Here is a 15,596-nt window from a genome sequence, read left to right as displayed (position 1 = left end):
AGGAACCAGTATCAGGCCTGGATATGGTCCTTGGCCTAAGTTGAAGCTCAGGCATTGAGACTCAACCTCTGAGCCAGGCACTAGGGTCAAGCCTGGGCTCAGGATTTGGCCTAGACAGAGGCCTAGGTATCAAGATCTAGCCTTTGGGCTGGGCTCCAGTGCTGGGCCTGGGCTTGGGCCAAGGCCCAGGCATCGGGAGCTGGCCTCAGGGCTGGGCCCTGGCTTGGGCCTAGGCCAAGGCCTCAACTTCCAGCCTAGGCCTTCAAGCCTAGGCCTTGCATAGGGGCTAGGCCAAGGTCAGGGAGACTTACTGCAGCCTAAACCTATGCAAGGCTGAGGCTTTCAACCTGGGCCTAGGCCTGATCATCAGATTCCCCCCTGAATCAGGTAACGAGGGAAGGGAATGATCCTTGCCCCAGCACTTTTCTGCTTTGGAGGGATAGGTAGTTATGACAGGAGGCCTTGGGAGACCCCCTTTCTTTTATTTTTTAATTAAAGAAACAAAATAAACATTAAACAAAATGAAATTCATGGCACCCCCCCCCCCCCAAAAAAAAAAAATGAATTTTTACTCCTGCACATACCTAGTATGGAAATGAACAGACTCCGAGGTACTGGATTTTCAAGATCATTTCTGTCCTTGCTATGGCTGCACTGGCCAGTGACAACTGTTGGCATTTAAACATTTGTCCATGCCTTTTTTCAATGGATTCTAGCCCCCCTCTCTGGCTCACTAAACCAGGGAGCATCCCATTCTATCCCAGCTAGGGCAGTTGATTAACCAGTGGATTCCCAGTCCTTCCTCCAGCCTCTCTCCAATATGAAAGGAAAGTTTTCGCAGAGCACTAGCAATACAGAAAAGACATGTAGCAGAGAAATGATGGAGAAATGGATTTGATGAAGGAGACACCCTTATGCACATCAAAAATAAATCTGCCTTTCTTTACAGCGGCAAATGTATTTCTAAACAATAGGTAACCAGAGGATATCAGTCTCTGACTACTTTAACAATGCCAATGCAGCAAAGGCCCCATAGGCATTAAGAGTCTTCAAGTAGTCTGATCCTCAATAGCTTTTTTACACTGACCAATCATTTTGGTTTGAGTGCAGAATGCATATCTGTGAGCTTTGAGGCACTAGAAAACTGTGTGGTATAACCGGTGCAGTGCCTAAACCACAGCAAAGTAATAAAGAAGAGGTGAAGGTTAGTTGCCAGTGTACTTCAGAATCAAGGCAGCCAGATTCCTCTCTAAGTTTTCTCCTTACATATTCTCTTTTTGTACCCAATCATGTCATCTCACACCTCTCTTTGAAGATATTCTTGATGCAGAGATCACATGGATCTAAACATGTACTCCTACATGTTTCCTGCTTTCCTGGCACTCTCTGCTCCCCCTTTGATTTCCTCTCCTGAAGTGTAACATCACTGTCACTTCTTTCCTCTGCACTGAAAACAATCTCCATGTGTCTGACTTACTTGTATTCACCTTGGAAGCCAGAAGGAGATGTCAAGAGAAAAACGAGAAATAAAAATATTCAGTTTAGCATGTTCAGTCTAATTTAGCTTCCCCTCAGAAAGTAACATGCTCACATTATTTGGCCAAAAAAAATGTTTGAGTTTCTGGGCACAAAATTAGCATGATCATGCCATTGGGAACATTTTTTTTTTTTTTTTTTTTTTACTGTGCCACATGGTTCAAGGAGTGACTCAGAGCCAGCAGCAGAGGAGGAGGTGGACAGCAAGGCTCAGGATGCTGAAAGCAAGACTTCCGTCCTCCTCCTATTTCCAAACAATATATGATTAACTAAAGATTTTAAGCTGTTTAAACAACTGCTGAAGACACATGTCTTTCAACTTGCTTTTGCTGATAACTAGCCTCTTTTAAAAGTATTGTTGCATGCCTCCCATTATTTTATACCTCATTAATCTACCTGCTCCTCACTTAGAATATTTTCTTTATTATGTACCTCTGTAATATTGCTGCTCCTGCAACCAGAATATATGAGTGGAAAGTATGCCCATATTATACCATCTTATATAGACATCATCTTTGTACTTGTTTATGTTATTTTATTTTAACAATTATGTGTGTTCTTTATTGTACCCTGCTCTGAACATGTAGGAAGGGTGGGTAACAAATACTTCAAAAACAAACAAATAAATAAATAAATAGATGAGTAAGGAGACTGGAGGCAGAAGGGGCAGCTGGAAGCAAAGGAGGGGAATGAGGAAATCATGGAGGACATGGAGCAAAGGAGAATGAGGAGATCATGGGAGGAGGGAGCAATGGAGAGTGAGATAGAGGATTGTAGAGGGCACAGGGAGGAAAGGAGAGTGAGTAACTGGGGGGGGGGGGGAACGGGGGTGAAAGAAGAGTGAGTAAGCTATGGTGAATGAGGGGATCAAGTGTGTCTAGAGAGGGAGAACAAAAGAAAATGAGGGGATGGGGGAAGTGAATCTGTCAAGGTTACTGGGATCTAGGGGCACACCACCCCAAGAGCTGTTCAGGACTGCAAGGCAGGACATTGGGTTAGACAAGGATTGAGCCTCTTCCTAGTCAGCCCCTTCACCCGTATGTTGAGCCCTTGGGTTTTATGATCTAGAAGATCCTTGCTGTAGGTGGCAGTACATCAAGTGAGTTTGGACAAGCTGGACAGAGCTGAATTGGCTGGCTCAAAGCTGAACAAACTGGAGCAAGGTTGGACAAGCTGGAGCAAGGCTGTAACAAGGCTGGAGAGGCTGGATTAAGACTGGAACAGTTACTGGAGCAGGACACTGAGCTGGAACTGGGACTGAACACAAACATGGACAAGGCAAGGTACTATGCACGGACTTGGAGAGACACAGGCAAGGCAGGATACAGGCAGGAACTGGAACTTGATACAGCCTGGGGCCAGAAAAGTTATTGACATAACAGAGAGTGAAAACCAGGAAAAGGTCTAGACTGGACAAGAGAGACTAGGACTGGACTGGACAAGGGCTAGGCAAGATAACACAGAAGCCTAAAGGCAGCAAGGCTGGAGACACAAAGGCTGCTAGGCAAAGGCCTGAAGGCCACTAATCAAGGAAAAGTCTAGATAGGCTGCAGAGCAAAGTTCAGGGAGACAAAAGCCTAGAGGCCACAAGGAAAGGTATGGCCTAGATAGGCTACAAAACAAGGAACAAGAGAGCAGAAGGTCCAGAGGCCACAAAGCAAAGTACAAGACTATGCCAGATCAGAGAGCCAAGGTTGACTTCATGAAGAGGCAAGATGGTTCTGTTAAGGCAGGGTTAAATGGAGCTGGAACTTAGGAGTGGGGTGAGCAGCACTGAGGAACCCCTGGTGGGAGGAGGCTGTACCACAGGCTGAGTTAAGTGACCAGTGAGGAGATGGCTCAGGTAGCTCAAAGCAGAGCTCACTGGAGGCCTCTGCTGGTGAAGAGGAATCATAGCAGAGTGGATCAGGGCATGGTGAGGTTGCACAGTAGGCAAAACCATGACAGAATGAGGGAGAGTGAGGGGATTAGGGCTAGAGTGTGAATAAGGGGATCATTGTAAGTGCAAGTGGACTGAGGAGATTGAAAATGGTATAGGATGTGAGTGAGAACATTAGAGGTGGGGGTCATAGGGGCTTTGGGAGGATAAGGGAAAGAGAGGATGGAGGACTGTGTTTTCTTCCTTCTCCAGCCTCATCCCAATCTCCTCCACCCCATCCCCAGTCCTGCCTCTGTCTTCTTTCTTCTTCATCTTAATCTTCCTTCCATCCCATCTCATCCCTCTTCTCTTCCTCATCCCAATCTTTTCTCTTTCTCTTCTAGCCCCATTCCTGACAGTCCCTTTCTTCCAATCTCCCCATTCCCAATCTTCCCTCCTCTTCCCAATTCCTGAACACTCTTCCCAACCTCCACTCCTCTCATTCCCTTTCCTTATCTTCCCTGAATCCCTCATTCTCTCCTTCCTCTCCTTCTGTGCCTCTATCTTCCTCCAGTTCTTATCCCTCTACCCATCCTGCCTAAGAATCCATCTTCATTTCCCTCCTCTAAGTCCCTTTTCCCTCTTCTGTGATATCCCTATTTCGTCCCTTCCCCTCTTTTCTCTCCAGCCCCAATCAATATGCTCCCTTTTCCTCTAAATAACCAATTAAATTATTTGAACACAGAAATGTCAGAAAAGGACAATTTTTATAAAGTAAAACAAAAAGTATATTATTTAGATTGCAAATATAATTATGCTAATTTACCACATCATTTATGAAGTTTGCCATAGAATTTGCCAACTCTTGCCACAGTATTTTGAAATAACTGCTGCAGGAAACTGGGGGCTTTGACTGGTAATTTTCTCACAAAATTGCATGCTGAGGCTTAATGTAATGAATATCAAAGTGTACAGATATTTCTGTAAAGTGGACAAGTGAGGGTCTTTGTTGACAGCAGATTTCACATCTTGAATTTCTGAATGCAGAACCTACATAGTATTATGACTTGATACTGGCATTCTGTGCAGTAATTTAAGGGAACATCTAATAATTGAATGCATGGCTGTCAAGTATGTTTTATAAGTTCTGATCCTCAAAATCAAACAGTTTTTAATTTTCTCTCTTTGTTGTGGATTACTCTACTTATTTTTCTCCTTCCATTTATCTAATACCCCAAATGATTCTTATCATTCTTAGTTTGACTTAGATTGTGTTGTGCAGTCTTTAAATGTAAGCAACACAGAGAAGAAAAATGTGGTTTTTCAATATCTGGAATCCATATATTCAACAGCTATCCCCCGGGCGCGTAGCCTCGTGCTCAATGAGTGAGTGAGGCCACTGACCTTCTGATGGCCTTGCCTGGCGCCCAAGTCTACACTGCCTGGCACCATTCGTCTGTTCCACCAGCATTGGACTCTAAGGGTAGGGGGGAGGGGAGGGGATCTTGGGACTGGGGGTAATGTTGCTATAGTGTTGGGTTCCTCTTTTTGTGGGGGAGGGATCAGACCTCACCCTCCCCTTTGTTAATGTATTTGCTGAAAATCCAATAAAATTGTTTAAACATAAAATGGATTTCTCATGTCAGAAGGTCATTGAAACAAATTAATAGAATGTTTCAGAGCAAGGGAAATGTTTGTGACTTAGAAATAAAGATCTTAGAAAAGGAACATTTGTTCATAAATAATTAAAACATACATTGAGAGGATTGCAGTTATCTATGGATCGAATCATTGCATTACCCCATATAAATATTGAACTGAGTACAGGAATGGTACAGCAGGCACCGATCAACGCTGGCTAATATTGCTGCTAATTGTTGATTGGAGGCGTGGACTGTTTGCCATCTCTTTCTACTACTTTGCCCCCTTCTCAGTTCTGTGAACCTCACCTTCCTCTGCCATTTGCTGTTTCCCTTCCTTTATTCCTCATTCTGCCTGACATTATTTTATTTATTTATTTTATTTATTTAAGTTCTTTTAATATACCAATGCTCAAGACCAGGTCTTATCGTACCGGTTTACAATAAACTAGGGGGTAAACCAGTTAACACAGAAAGTGAAAGTTACATTACAACAAGGAATGTAGAACAAGGCCTGCTTGCTGCTTCTTTCTCCTTTCTGGGTTCTTCGCAGGCAGTAACACTTTTTACTGGGGCAACATCTTTTTTCAAGGACATTATTGTACGGGGATTTTAAAGACTACATAGGTTCCTTCTTATGCTTATGTGGGCCTATATAGTAAAACAGTAATTGATGGCAAATAAAGACCAAAATGCCCCATCTAGTCTGCCAGCAAGGTATTTAGGGATCTATAGAGGTTAAATCCTCACCTTCTTGTTTAGAGTTGTAACTGCCGATCCATGCAGGTTACGCCTTGCCTTCTTGTTTAAGCAAAGTTACCACAGGTTACTTCAGTGTTTCATTTCCATCCTCTTCCCACTTAAGGTCCTCTAAGTTTATCCCATGCCCTTTTGAATTCCATCACCATTTCTGTCTTCACCACCTCCTCCAGAAGACCATTCCAGGTATCCCCACCCATTACTTCCTTTTGTTCCTGAGTCTAACCCAATGGAGTTTAATATCATGAGCCCTTCCACTGGAAAAGGTTTTATCTTGTGCCTTTTCAATATATGTCTGATATTTGAATCATATCCCTCATCTCTCTCCTCCTCTGGGTATATATATTTAGATCCGCAAGTCTTTTGATACAGACCCCACACCATTTTGGTTGCCTTTCTCTGGACCTCTTCTACCCTCTCTCTATCCTTTTTGAGTTAGTGGCCTCAAAAGCTCATATACAATAGCATCTTTGAATAATTATTATGTTGAGCCAATGTAATTGTTTACAATCTTCAAGAAATCTTTTTTTTTTCCAGAATCAAAACAGTAATAGACCTATTTTTATTCTTTGAAATAATAGGATACAAAGATTAATTCTCTATGAAAACTCTGCAGAATCACATAATTTGTCTGTCTCTGAGTTTCCGTTTCTGATAGGAGATTCTGCCATTGAGTATTGCCGAGCATGGATCCTCATACTTAGAGGCCACTAGACTGTGTTATGAATACCTGCTAGTATTGTCTTACTCTTGACTCTTAGCAATGACGCTTTTTATGATTTCTTGATTTTGTGCTGTACCCTCTGAGGGATGGAAGTGTGAGACTCAGCTTATTGTTTCATTTATTTCATCTTTTCATTGCCTTGTGACAGGGTCTTCTGAAATGTTCCTCCAATACTTATTTTTGGCTACTTTTGTTTTATTTTGCATGGTTTTCCCCCTTTATTTCCATAATAATGTTGTAAATTATTTTGCGATGTGAGTTTGATGTACAGAACTTTAAGGAAAGGAAAAGGACTTGACACATCCTAACACAAATGAAAAGCTACTATGACCTATACTCCCATTTGGAATGGGAAAGGAATAATTGAATGAGATATAAGTAGTCAATCATCCCTAGGGTTTATGACAAACTGTAAACATTTGTCTCCTTTCAGATTAAACTGTTGCTCTGGCTTTTTATTTACTCTGATCTAAAAAGAAGTCCAAGTGTGCTCATGTAAAGGTACATGATCAGGATAAACAGTGTACTGAAAGGGTCAGATTAATGGCGAGGCAGACCATTTTGAGCCAAAGTCTAAAACACAAGTGCATATCCCATTAAAAAAAAAATCCTAAGTACACAGGTTGTCTTGGTGTCTGAGTTAAATTTGGATTCTGACTCCAGTGAAGGGCTAGATTTACCAAACTATTGCATATGATAGGAAGAGGGACACCTTTTATAGTAATAACCTATTTATCACAATGTGTGTTGTACTACTGCAGAGTGGGATAACCTTTTCCCACTATGCAGTAATACCACAATTGTTGCAATTCCTAAGAGAGAGAGAAAGAGAGATACTAGCTATGAGGCACTTCCAGTAGTTAGGTATTTATACCTCTACAGGAGGCCCGTTTAGTAACTTGAGGTGAGGTTTAGGTAGTAGTGTTGGGATTAGGGGTCACTTTGACATGCTGAGTGAGATGCACGAACAGAACAGTACACTCTTGTGAAGATTTGATGACCTTTGGAGTGAGGAACTCACACAAAGATGAGATTTGTACAATGTTCTCTCAACCTAGCTTGATGGACTCTCAACCTGGGTAACATCAAGCTAGTTGAGAAAACATTGTACAAATCTCATCTTTGTGTGAGTTTCCTTACTCCGAAGGTCATCAAATCTTCACAAGATTGTACAATTCTGTTTGTACGTCTCACTCAGCATGTCAAAGTGGCCCCTAACCCCTAAACTACTACCTAAACCTCACCTCGAGTTACTAGGTGGGCTTCCTGTAGAGGTATAAATATCTAACTACTAGAAATGCCATAGCTAGTCTCTCTTTCTCTCTCCACAGCTTAAAATGCTATTTGTAAAAAGATTGCATGACATACATTCTATCCCTAACTCCTCCCCCTTTTCCAAATTAGCATTATACCATGCGTTATGGTGCTTTTTGTATGCATTAGGGTGTTTTTCGCATGCAAAAAGTCCATGAGTTGTAAAATAACCCCCTAAGCTATCGCACTTCAGTATGCTGTGCATGGTTATGCACATTCTGGACCTCTTCTTATTAAACTGCTTAGAAACTGCTGTATTAAAGATAGAGAGGACTTTTTCTGTTTCTTTACAAGCAAAACAGAGCCATTGTATGTGCCACTTACCCCAGGGTGGTGTCCAGGAGGTCGAGGAGCGATACTAAAATCAATTTTGCCTACAATACAAGAGGAACAAATATAACATTATATTTTTATATGAGCAGTAAATATGCATAAGTGATATCTGATGCACAAGAGAAAATATTGGTACTTTCTAAAAAAAAATTAAGCACCTTTAGAGCACAATTGTTTTACAAATAAAAATCTATGGAGCTCATGTGTCTATGAGCTCTGTAGGTTCAGTAGGAAGTTTATACTGGTTAATTTTTTGGATATGATTACTTGACTTTCCAGGCCTGAGTTATAATTGAGTGCAATAGGTAGTAGAGATGTGAATCGTGTGATGGATCTTAACGATCGATTTCGGCTGGGGGGGGAAGGAATCGGATCGTCACAGTTTTGTTTTTTTAAATATCATGTAAATCGTAAATCGGGGGAGGGCGGGAAAACCGGCACACTAAAACAACCCTAAAACCCACCCCGACCCTTTAAAATAAATCCCCCACCCTCCCGAACTCCCCCAAAATGTCTTAAATTACCTGGGGTCCAGTGGGGGGGTCCCGGTGTGATGTTCCACTCTCGGGCCACTGGTGCGTTGATAGAAATGGCGCCGGCGCTACCTTTGCCCTGTCATATGACAGGGCAAAGGTAGCGCCGGCGCCATTTTGGTTCCTGTCCCCCGACGTCACGAGCATAGGAGATCGCTCCCGGACCCCCGCTGGACCCCCAGGGACTTTTGGCCAGCTTCTGCCCCCTACAAGACTTGCCAAAAGTCCAGCGGGGGTCCGGGAACGACCTCCTGCACTCGAATCGTGTTGCCATATTGCAAAATGGCCATCTGGCCGGCGCCATTTTGCAATACGGCAACACGATTCGAGTGCAGGAGGTCGTTCCCGGACCCCCGCTGGACCCCCAGGGACTTTTGGCCAGCTTGGGGGGGGCCTCCTGACCCCCACAAGACTTGCCAAAAGTCCAGCGGGGGTCCGGGAACGACCTCCTGCACTCGAATCGTGTTGCCGTACGGCCGGCGCCATTTTGCAATACGGCAATATGGCCATATGGCCGGCGCCATTTTGCAAAATGGCACCGGCCGTACGGCAACACAATTTCGAGTGCAGGAGGTCATTCCCGGACCCCCGCTGGACTTTTGGCAAGTCTTGTGGGGGTCAGGAGGCCCCCCCAAGCTGGCCAAAAGTCCCTGGGGGTCCAGCGGGGGTCCGGGAGCGATCTCCTACGCTCGTGACGTCACGGGACAGGAACCAAAATGGTGCCGGCGCTACCTTTGCCCTGTCATATGACAGGGCAAAGGTAGCACCGGCACCATTTCTATCAACGCACCCGTGGCCCGAGAGTGGAAGATCACACCGGGACCCCCCCCCACTGGACCCCAGGTAATTTAAGACATTTTGGGGGGGTTCGGGAGGGTGGGGGATTTATTTTAAAGGGTCGGGGTGGGTTTTAGGGTTGTTTTAGTGTGCCGGTTTTCCCGCCCTCCCCCTTCCCCCGATTTACGATTTTTGACGATAAATCGGGGGAATTCCTATTATATATCGCCTCTGATTTTTGACGATTTAAAATATATCAGACGATATTTTAAATCATCAAAAAACGATTCACATCCCTAATAGGTAGTTCCCTGTCCTAGAATGGTGAATAAAACGGAAAATGTCATAATGCCTCTGTATCGCTCCATGGTGAGACCGCACCTTGAATACTGTGTACAATTCTGGTTGCTGCATCTCAAAAAAGATATAATTGTGATGGAGAAGGTGCAGAGAAGGGCTACCAAAATGATAAGTGGAATGGAACAGCTCCCCTATGAGGAAAGACAAGAGGTTAGGACTTTTCAGCTTGGAGAAGAGACGGCTGAGGGGGGATATGATAGAGATGTTTAAAATCATGAGAGGTCTAGAACGGGTAGATGTGAATCGGTTATTTACTCTTTCAGATAGTAGAAAGACTAGGGGGCACTCCATGATGTTAGCATGGGGCACATTTAAAACTAATTGGATAAAGTTCTTTTTTACTCAACGCACAATTAAACTCTGGAATTTGTTGCCAGAGGATGTGGTTAGTGCAGTTAGTGTAGCTGTGTTTAGAAAAGGATTGAATAAGTTCTTGGAGGAGAAGTCCATTACCTGCTATTAAGTTCACTTAGAGAATAGCCACTGCCATTAGCAATGGTAACATGGAATAGACTTAGTTTTTGGGTACTTGCCAGGTTCTTATGGCCTGGATTGGCAACTGTTGGAAACAGGATGCTGGGCTTGATGGACCCTTGGTCTGACCCAGTATGACATTTTCTTATGTTCTTAACACTCGCCAAGCTCACTGGTCACTGTTCTTCACACGTTTTAACTTTGAATTGAGGTATTGGCCAGCCACCAAGAACGTCCAAGCATATGCCCTCTTCCGGTCCTTCCTGGCAGGGGACACCCCGGATCCACCCAGGCATATTATCAATCCAGCTCAGATTTTTCTGGCCTCCACCATGACTGTTCCACTAGGGAAGAAAGTTGTTCCACGCAAACTATGAGAAAAAGTGTTAAAGTAGTCCCATAATTCCCATGTCGCAGATCACCCTGAATGGGCCTGAACTTTTGCGCTGCTCCAGCAATACTACTGATGGCCCCAAATACAGAGATATGTCTAGGCCTACATGTATGGGCCTCCTGTCCCACCTGCACACAGCAGACACCTTTAGTGGGATGAACCTGGGGGTTACAGCTGTCACCAACCCCCATGGAACGCTGGACCTGTGTGTCCACTGGTTTTGTGGTGGTTCTCCCCCTCTCTAACGGCTGAACAATTATTTGAGTCAAAGTCAACCAGTTCTCAAAGATGGCTCATGTTTCCCTCTTCTTAAGATGCTGAAGCTAGCCTGATTATTCACTCAACACATCTTCTGCCTGCACCAATTATCTTTTTCTGATCAGGGGGGGTTAGTTTACAGCTAAGTACTAGCACTCCCTCTGCAAAAATTTCAACATGAACCTTGACTATAATGACGGCATACCACTCTCAAGCTAATGACCAGTTCAAGGGGACAAATAGGACACTGAAATGCTTTCTTAGAGCCTATGCGAATGATCACCAAGACAACTGGGCTGCGCTCCTTCCATGGGCAGAATTTTCCCACAACTCACACATCAGCCCTTTTCAAATTGTGTATGGAAGACAGTCATCCCTCCTGTAAACAATTCCATTGACAATCCTCTCAAGTGCAGCTCAAATGACTGCTCAGGAGCTCTAGAAACTCTGGATCCATACTGAGGAGATGCTTCAGAAGGCAGCAGAGAGATCTAAAAGAACCAGGGATGTCCACTGTAGACCTGCATCACAATTTAAGCTATGGGTCAAGGCCTGGCTTAGCACCCATCATATTCGACTCCAGATGCCTACCATGAGACTCCCTACCCATTACATCGGACTCTTCCAAATCACCCACCAGGTATACCCAGTAGAGAGGGGAATCGGAACCAGAATTGGTTCAGATTTCAGTTCAGATTCACATCTCTATAGATGTGAATCGGAACCAGAATCGATTTGGATTTCAGTTCTGATTCACATCTCTAATACCCAGTAACCTACAAGTTGCTCCTAACAGCTTCCTTAGTAATGCACAACATATTTCACGTTTCCCTTCTCAAGACTTTAGTTCTCACGTGGCCCTCCAAGAAACTTCTTGAGCCTCAAGTGTTATCCTCTGAAGAAGATGCTACCTATCGGGTGGAAGAAATTCTGGACATCAGACGTCGAACCAAGTGGTAGGAATACCTCACATAATGGGAAAAGTACAGCATGGAGGAGAATACATGGGAGCCTGCTTCCAATATATTGGACAAAATCCTCCTGAAGAAATTTCATGCATCATGTGCCAAGAAACTCAAACCTGCTGGGGGGGTTTAGAGGAGAGGGTACTGTTTTGTTCAACAGGTTGCGAGTCTATCACACGACCAGTCACTCTTATCTCCATTCCCGGTCCCAAGCCGGTCCCAGCAGATGCCAAGGGAGACTCCTTGAAATGCATGCAGCAGCCTGCCGCAAGCTGTCCTCCTCTTCTGTTCCTGGAAGCTCCTATGCTGCTTTGACCTCCCCCCCTCCCCAGAGCAACAGACCACTGCTCTCAGCCAGCCTTCGATACTGCATCATTCCCAGGCACTCCTAGGTGCACACGCATGTCAATCCTGCCCTTCTTAAAGGGCTAGTGCTGGGAAACAGGGCTGGCACTGCCTGATGACATCATTGCCTGAGGGGTACATGAGGTCACTCCTGTTGTTGTTCCTTGCCTTGGCAATAGATTGACTCCATTGGAGTAGTGGTTTGCCTCTGTGTTCCTGGTTCCTGATCCTTGCCGCGTGGTTCCTGTTCCGCTATGTGTCTAATTGACTTCCTGTGTCCTGTTTCTGGTTCCCTCACAAATCTGGTCTCCTGAGTTCTTCTTTGTGGTCTTTTCCACTTGTCTGTCTTTAGTGTCTTGTCTATCCTGCTGTTCCTCCTCTCCTCACCCCTTCGGATTAGACTCCTGGCTTTGACTTTGGATTGTTCCTTGAAGCTGCTTGACCTACATCTGCCTTTGACCACTGCCTGCTCATTGACTTGCTTGAACTTTGCCTGCCTAGACCTCTGCCTGAACCATGACACTGAATGAACTCCGCCTGCATCTGACAACAGCCTGAACCATTCTCTGCTGCTTGCCACCTGCCCTGACCACTGCTTGTACTGACTCTGCTTTTCTCCATGCTGGCCTGTAATACCCTACGCAATAGATCTGTATCTCCTCAGAGGCCCATGTCTAAGTCCAGCTGGCCCTAGCACCTAAAGGCTCAACCTAAGGGGAACGAGGGCTGGTATTGGTGAAGCTCCTGTTGGGCCTCTGCTCCAACCAGCTCTGCTTGCCGATTGTGGGAATCTACAGAGCTCCTCCCTATGGGTTGCACCAACTCCATCTCAGACCAAGGGTCCACTCCCACAACAGGCACATCTTTTTCTTACATGTGCAGTAACTTGTGGATCCATATTTACACAAATAGGGCCAGATTTTGTAATCTACGCATGGGTGTAGATTTGTGCGCTCAATCCGACACGCACAAATCTACGCCCGGTTTTATAACATGCACACGCAACCAAATTTCTGACTTCAGATATTTTATGAGGCTGTAGTCCACAGGGAGAAAAAAATTCTAAGTTGACAAAGCCTTAAAGTGAGATGAAAAAAAATGTTTAGCTTGGATTTTTTACTGGGGTAAATTGCCAGCACTAGTTGACATTCCACTTATTTATTTGTAGACATTTCAAAAAGCCTTTTGGTTATTTTTTTTTTTTAATGCGGAATGGGTGAAAGACTGCATCAGGAATAATTAGTTTTAAAAGTTCATCTGCTTAGAATCTCTTCACTTTATTCCAAACATTTCTTTCTTCCTGATCATACCTTTTCTGCAGCATGGGGATCTGCATCAGGGCTACTGCATACATCTTAATTTTTGTATTTGGTAACATAGATATTCTATGATGGAGTGAAATATTTTAAACATGATATGAAAGCTTCATTAAATTCTGTGACTAATGAATCTTAACAGTGCATGCAGTATACTTGCATCCTCAATAAAAAATAAGCAATTATTTTCTTTAAAATATATTTAAAATGAGTGTGCCTATAATCATTTCTCATCAAACAGTCAAAAAAATACTTACTATTATTTAATCCAAGCTGTGGACATGGGAACGTGAGGACCCTTTCTAGCCCATCTGCTTTGTATGAATAGTGCTCAACTAACTGGAGAAAAAAATGGCAAAAGAATGAAGAGTTTAAAAATGGCAGAAAAGAATGCAAACAGTGAAACTGAAGATGTTAATATATAGCATGACTAGATGACCTTATTTTCACTCTAGCTTTCTCTCTAAAAAATCTCAGTTACATATATATACATTATACACAGAAATAAAAATCCCTATGAGAAAATTAACAACCTAAAATATCCCACTACAAATGCTTTTTTGGGCAGGGTGTATTATTTATGCAGGTAAATGGGTTTTGGAAAAAACTGCCCTCATAATGAAGCATTTCAGACCCATACTATTCCAAGCCATGGAATGCAATAGCTGCCTCATTTCCATATGCATGAGACTCATTATTGCTTTCTAAACATGCAAAATTGTTGTGGTAGTGCCTGTCATTATCCATCACATAATCCATTGTGTGTATCTGCAAGTGTATATTCATATGCGTCCATCTCTCTCTGGCATGCTGGGATGGTATCTACAATGTTGTCTTGTCTTGTTTTTGTGTGTCATTGGTCCAACTTTGGTCCAATAGTAGGCCCTTACCAGGAAAAAGGAAGATGTAGCAGAGTCACTCATTCTTTAAGCGGGTCTAAATTTATTTTGGGTACAGCATAATATGGGGAGGAATATAAAAGCCACCTACAGTATATCAATGGGTGAATAACCCTTTATGAGTGTAAGCACTGGTGGAGAGAAGCCTTGTAATGAAGAATACAGGTGGAATTCACTTGCTGCTTGCTCCAAAAATCCTTATTTGGGCCCTGGCAAATAAATTTTGCTTAATATAATAGCACACCAGACAGAAGTCAAATGGCCCCTTTTATCAGTGGAGGTTGATGTTAAGGTGAAACAATGGGCTCCAGCTACTAAATTATAAGACGGAGGAAGTGGAATGGGAGCGACACCACCCCATCACGCCACTTGTTTTTTTTTGGCCTACCAGCAACTGCTATCATTTATGACAACAGATATTCAGAAGAGTCCAATATTCAGCTGCTGATCTCTGCCTGGATGCCAAAGCTGCCAGAAGGAGAAGGGTGAATTGACCACCTAAAAGAAACTTTTCTGAGAAACTGAGAAATGTTCATATTTTTCTGGCATGAGCAGGAAGATGGGGTAGTGGCAATACTGGTCTGGACAAGCCACCTGTCATGATCTTCCTATACCTTAAGCCAGCGGTGGGCAGTCTTAGTCCTCCAGGGCCACTGTTTAGCCAGAATTTTAGGATAGTGCTAATGATTTTGCATGAAATAGATTTCATACAATTGAGGCAGTGTGCATACAAATCTATCTCATCGATATCTATTAGGAACAATCATAAAACACGACCGATCAGGGACCCTTGAAGATTTGAATTTTCCACCCTGCCTTAGGCTCTTGGAGGCTGATATTGAGTCCTACATGGCTGGATTAGTAGTGACTTATCTGGCTAAGTGGTGGCCGCTGAATAATGAATATCCGGCTAAGTAGTTAGCTGGAAATCTTGTGAGGAGGAAATGAGTGGATTGGGGGTGCTGCTAATTATCCGGTTAACTTAGCTGCAAAAGCAACAATATCCAAACTTATCCGATTAAGTTAACCAGATAAGTTAGACCAGCTCAATAGCAGGTCTAAACTTAACGGGATATAAAACTTATCTGGCTAAGCGAAGATTTTTTGGGGA

General features: G+C 43.6%; 1 protein-coding gene across 4 annotated transcripts in view; it reads right to left on the bottom strand.

The window, feature by feature from the left end:
- Nucleotides 1-15,596, bottom strand: part of SYK (spleen associated tyrosine kinase) — a 195,530-nt gene that overhangs the window by 69,023 nt on the left and 110,911 nt on the right. For all 4 annotated transcript variants that reach the window (XM_029618695.1, XM_029618722.1, XM_029618714.1 and 1 more), the window contains exons 5-6: nucleotides 13,844-13,925; nucleotides 8,156-8,205 (exon numbers count right to left, since the gene is read on the bottom strand). In XM_029618695.1, coding sequence (XP_029474555.1) covers nucleotides 8,156-8,205; nucleotides 13,844-13,925 — 132 coding nt within the window. The remainder of the gene's footprint in view (nucleotides 1-8,155; nucleotides 8,206-13,843; nucleotides 13,926-15,596) is intronic.

Source organism: Rhinatrema bivittatum, chromosome 1 (genome assembly GCF_901001135.1).
Source record: "Rhinatrema bivittatum chromosome 1, aRhiBiv1.1, whole genome shotgun sequence".
Taxonomy (NCBI): Eukaryota; Metazoa; Chordata; class Amphibia; order Gymnophiona; family Rhinatrematidae; genus Rhinatrema; species Rhinatrema bivittatum.
Note: the sequence above shows the minus strand (reverse complement) of the source record. Positions and strands in the feature narration are given on the sequence as shown.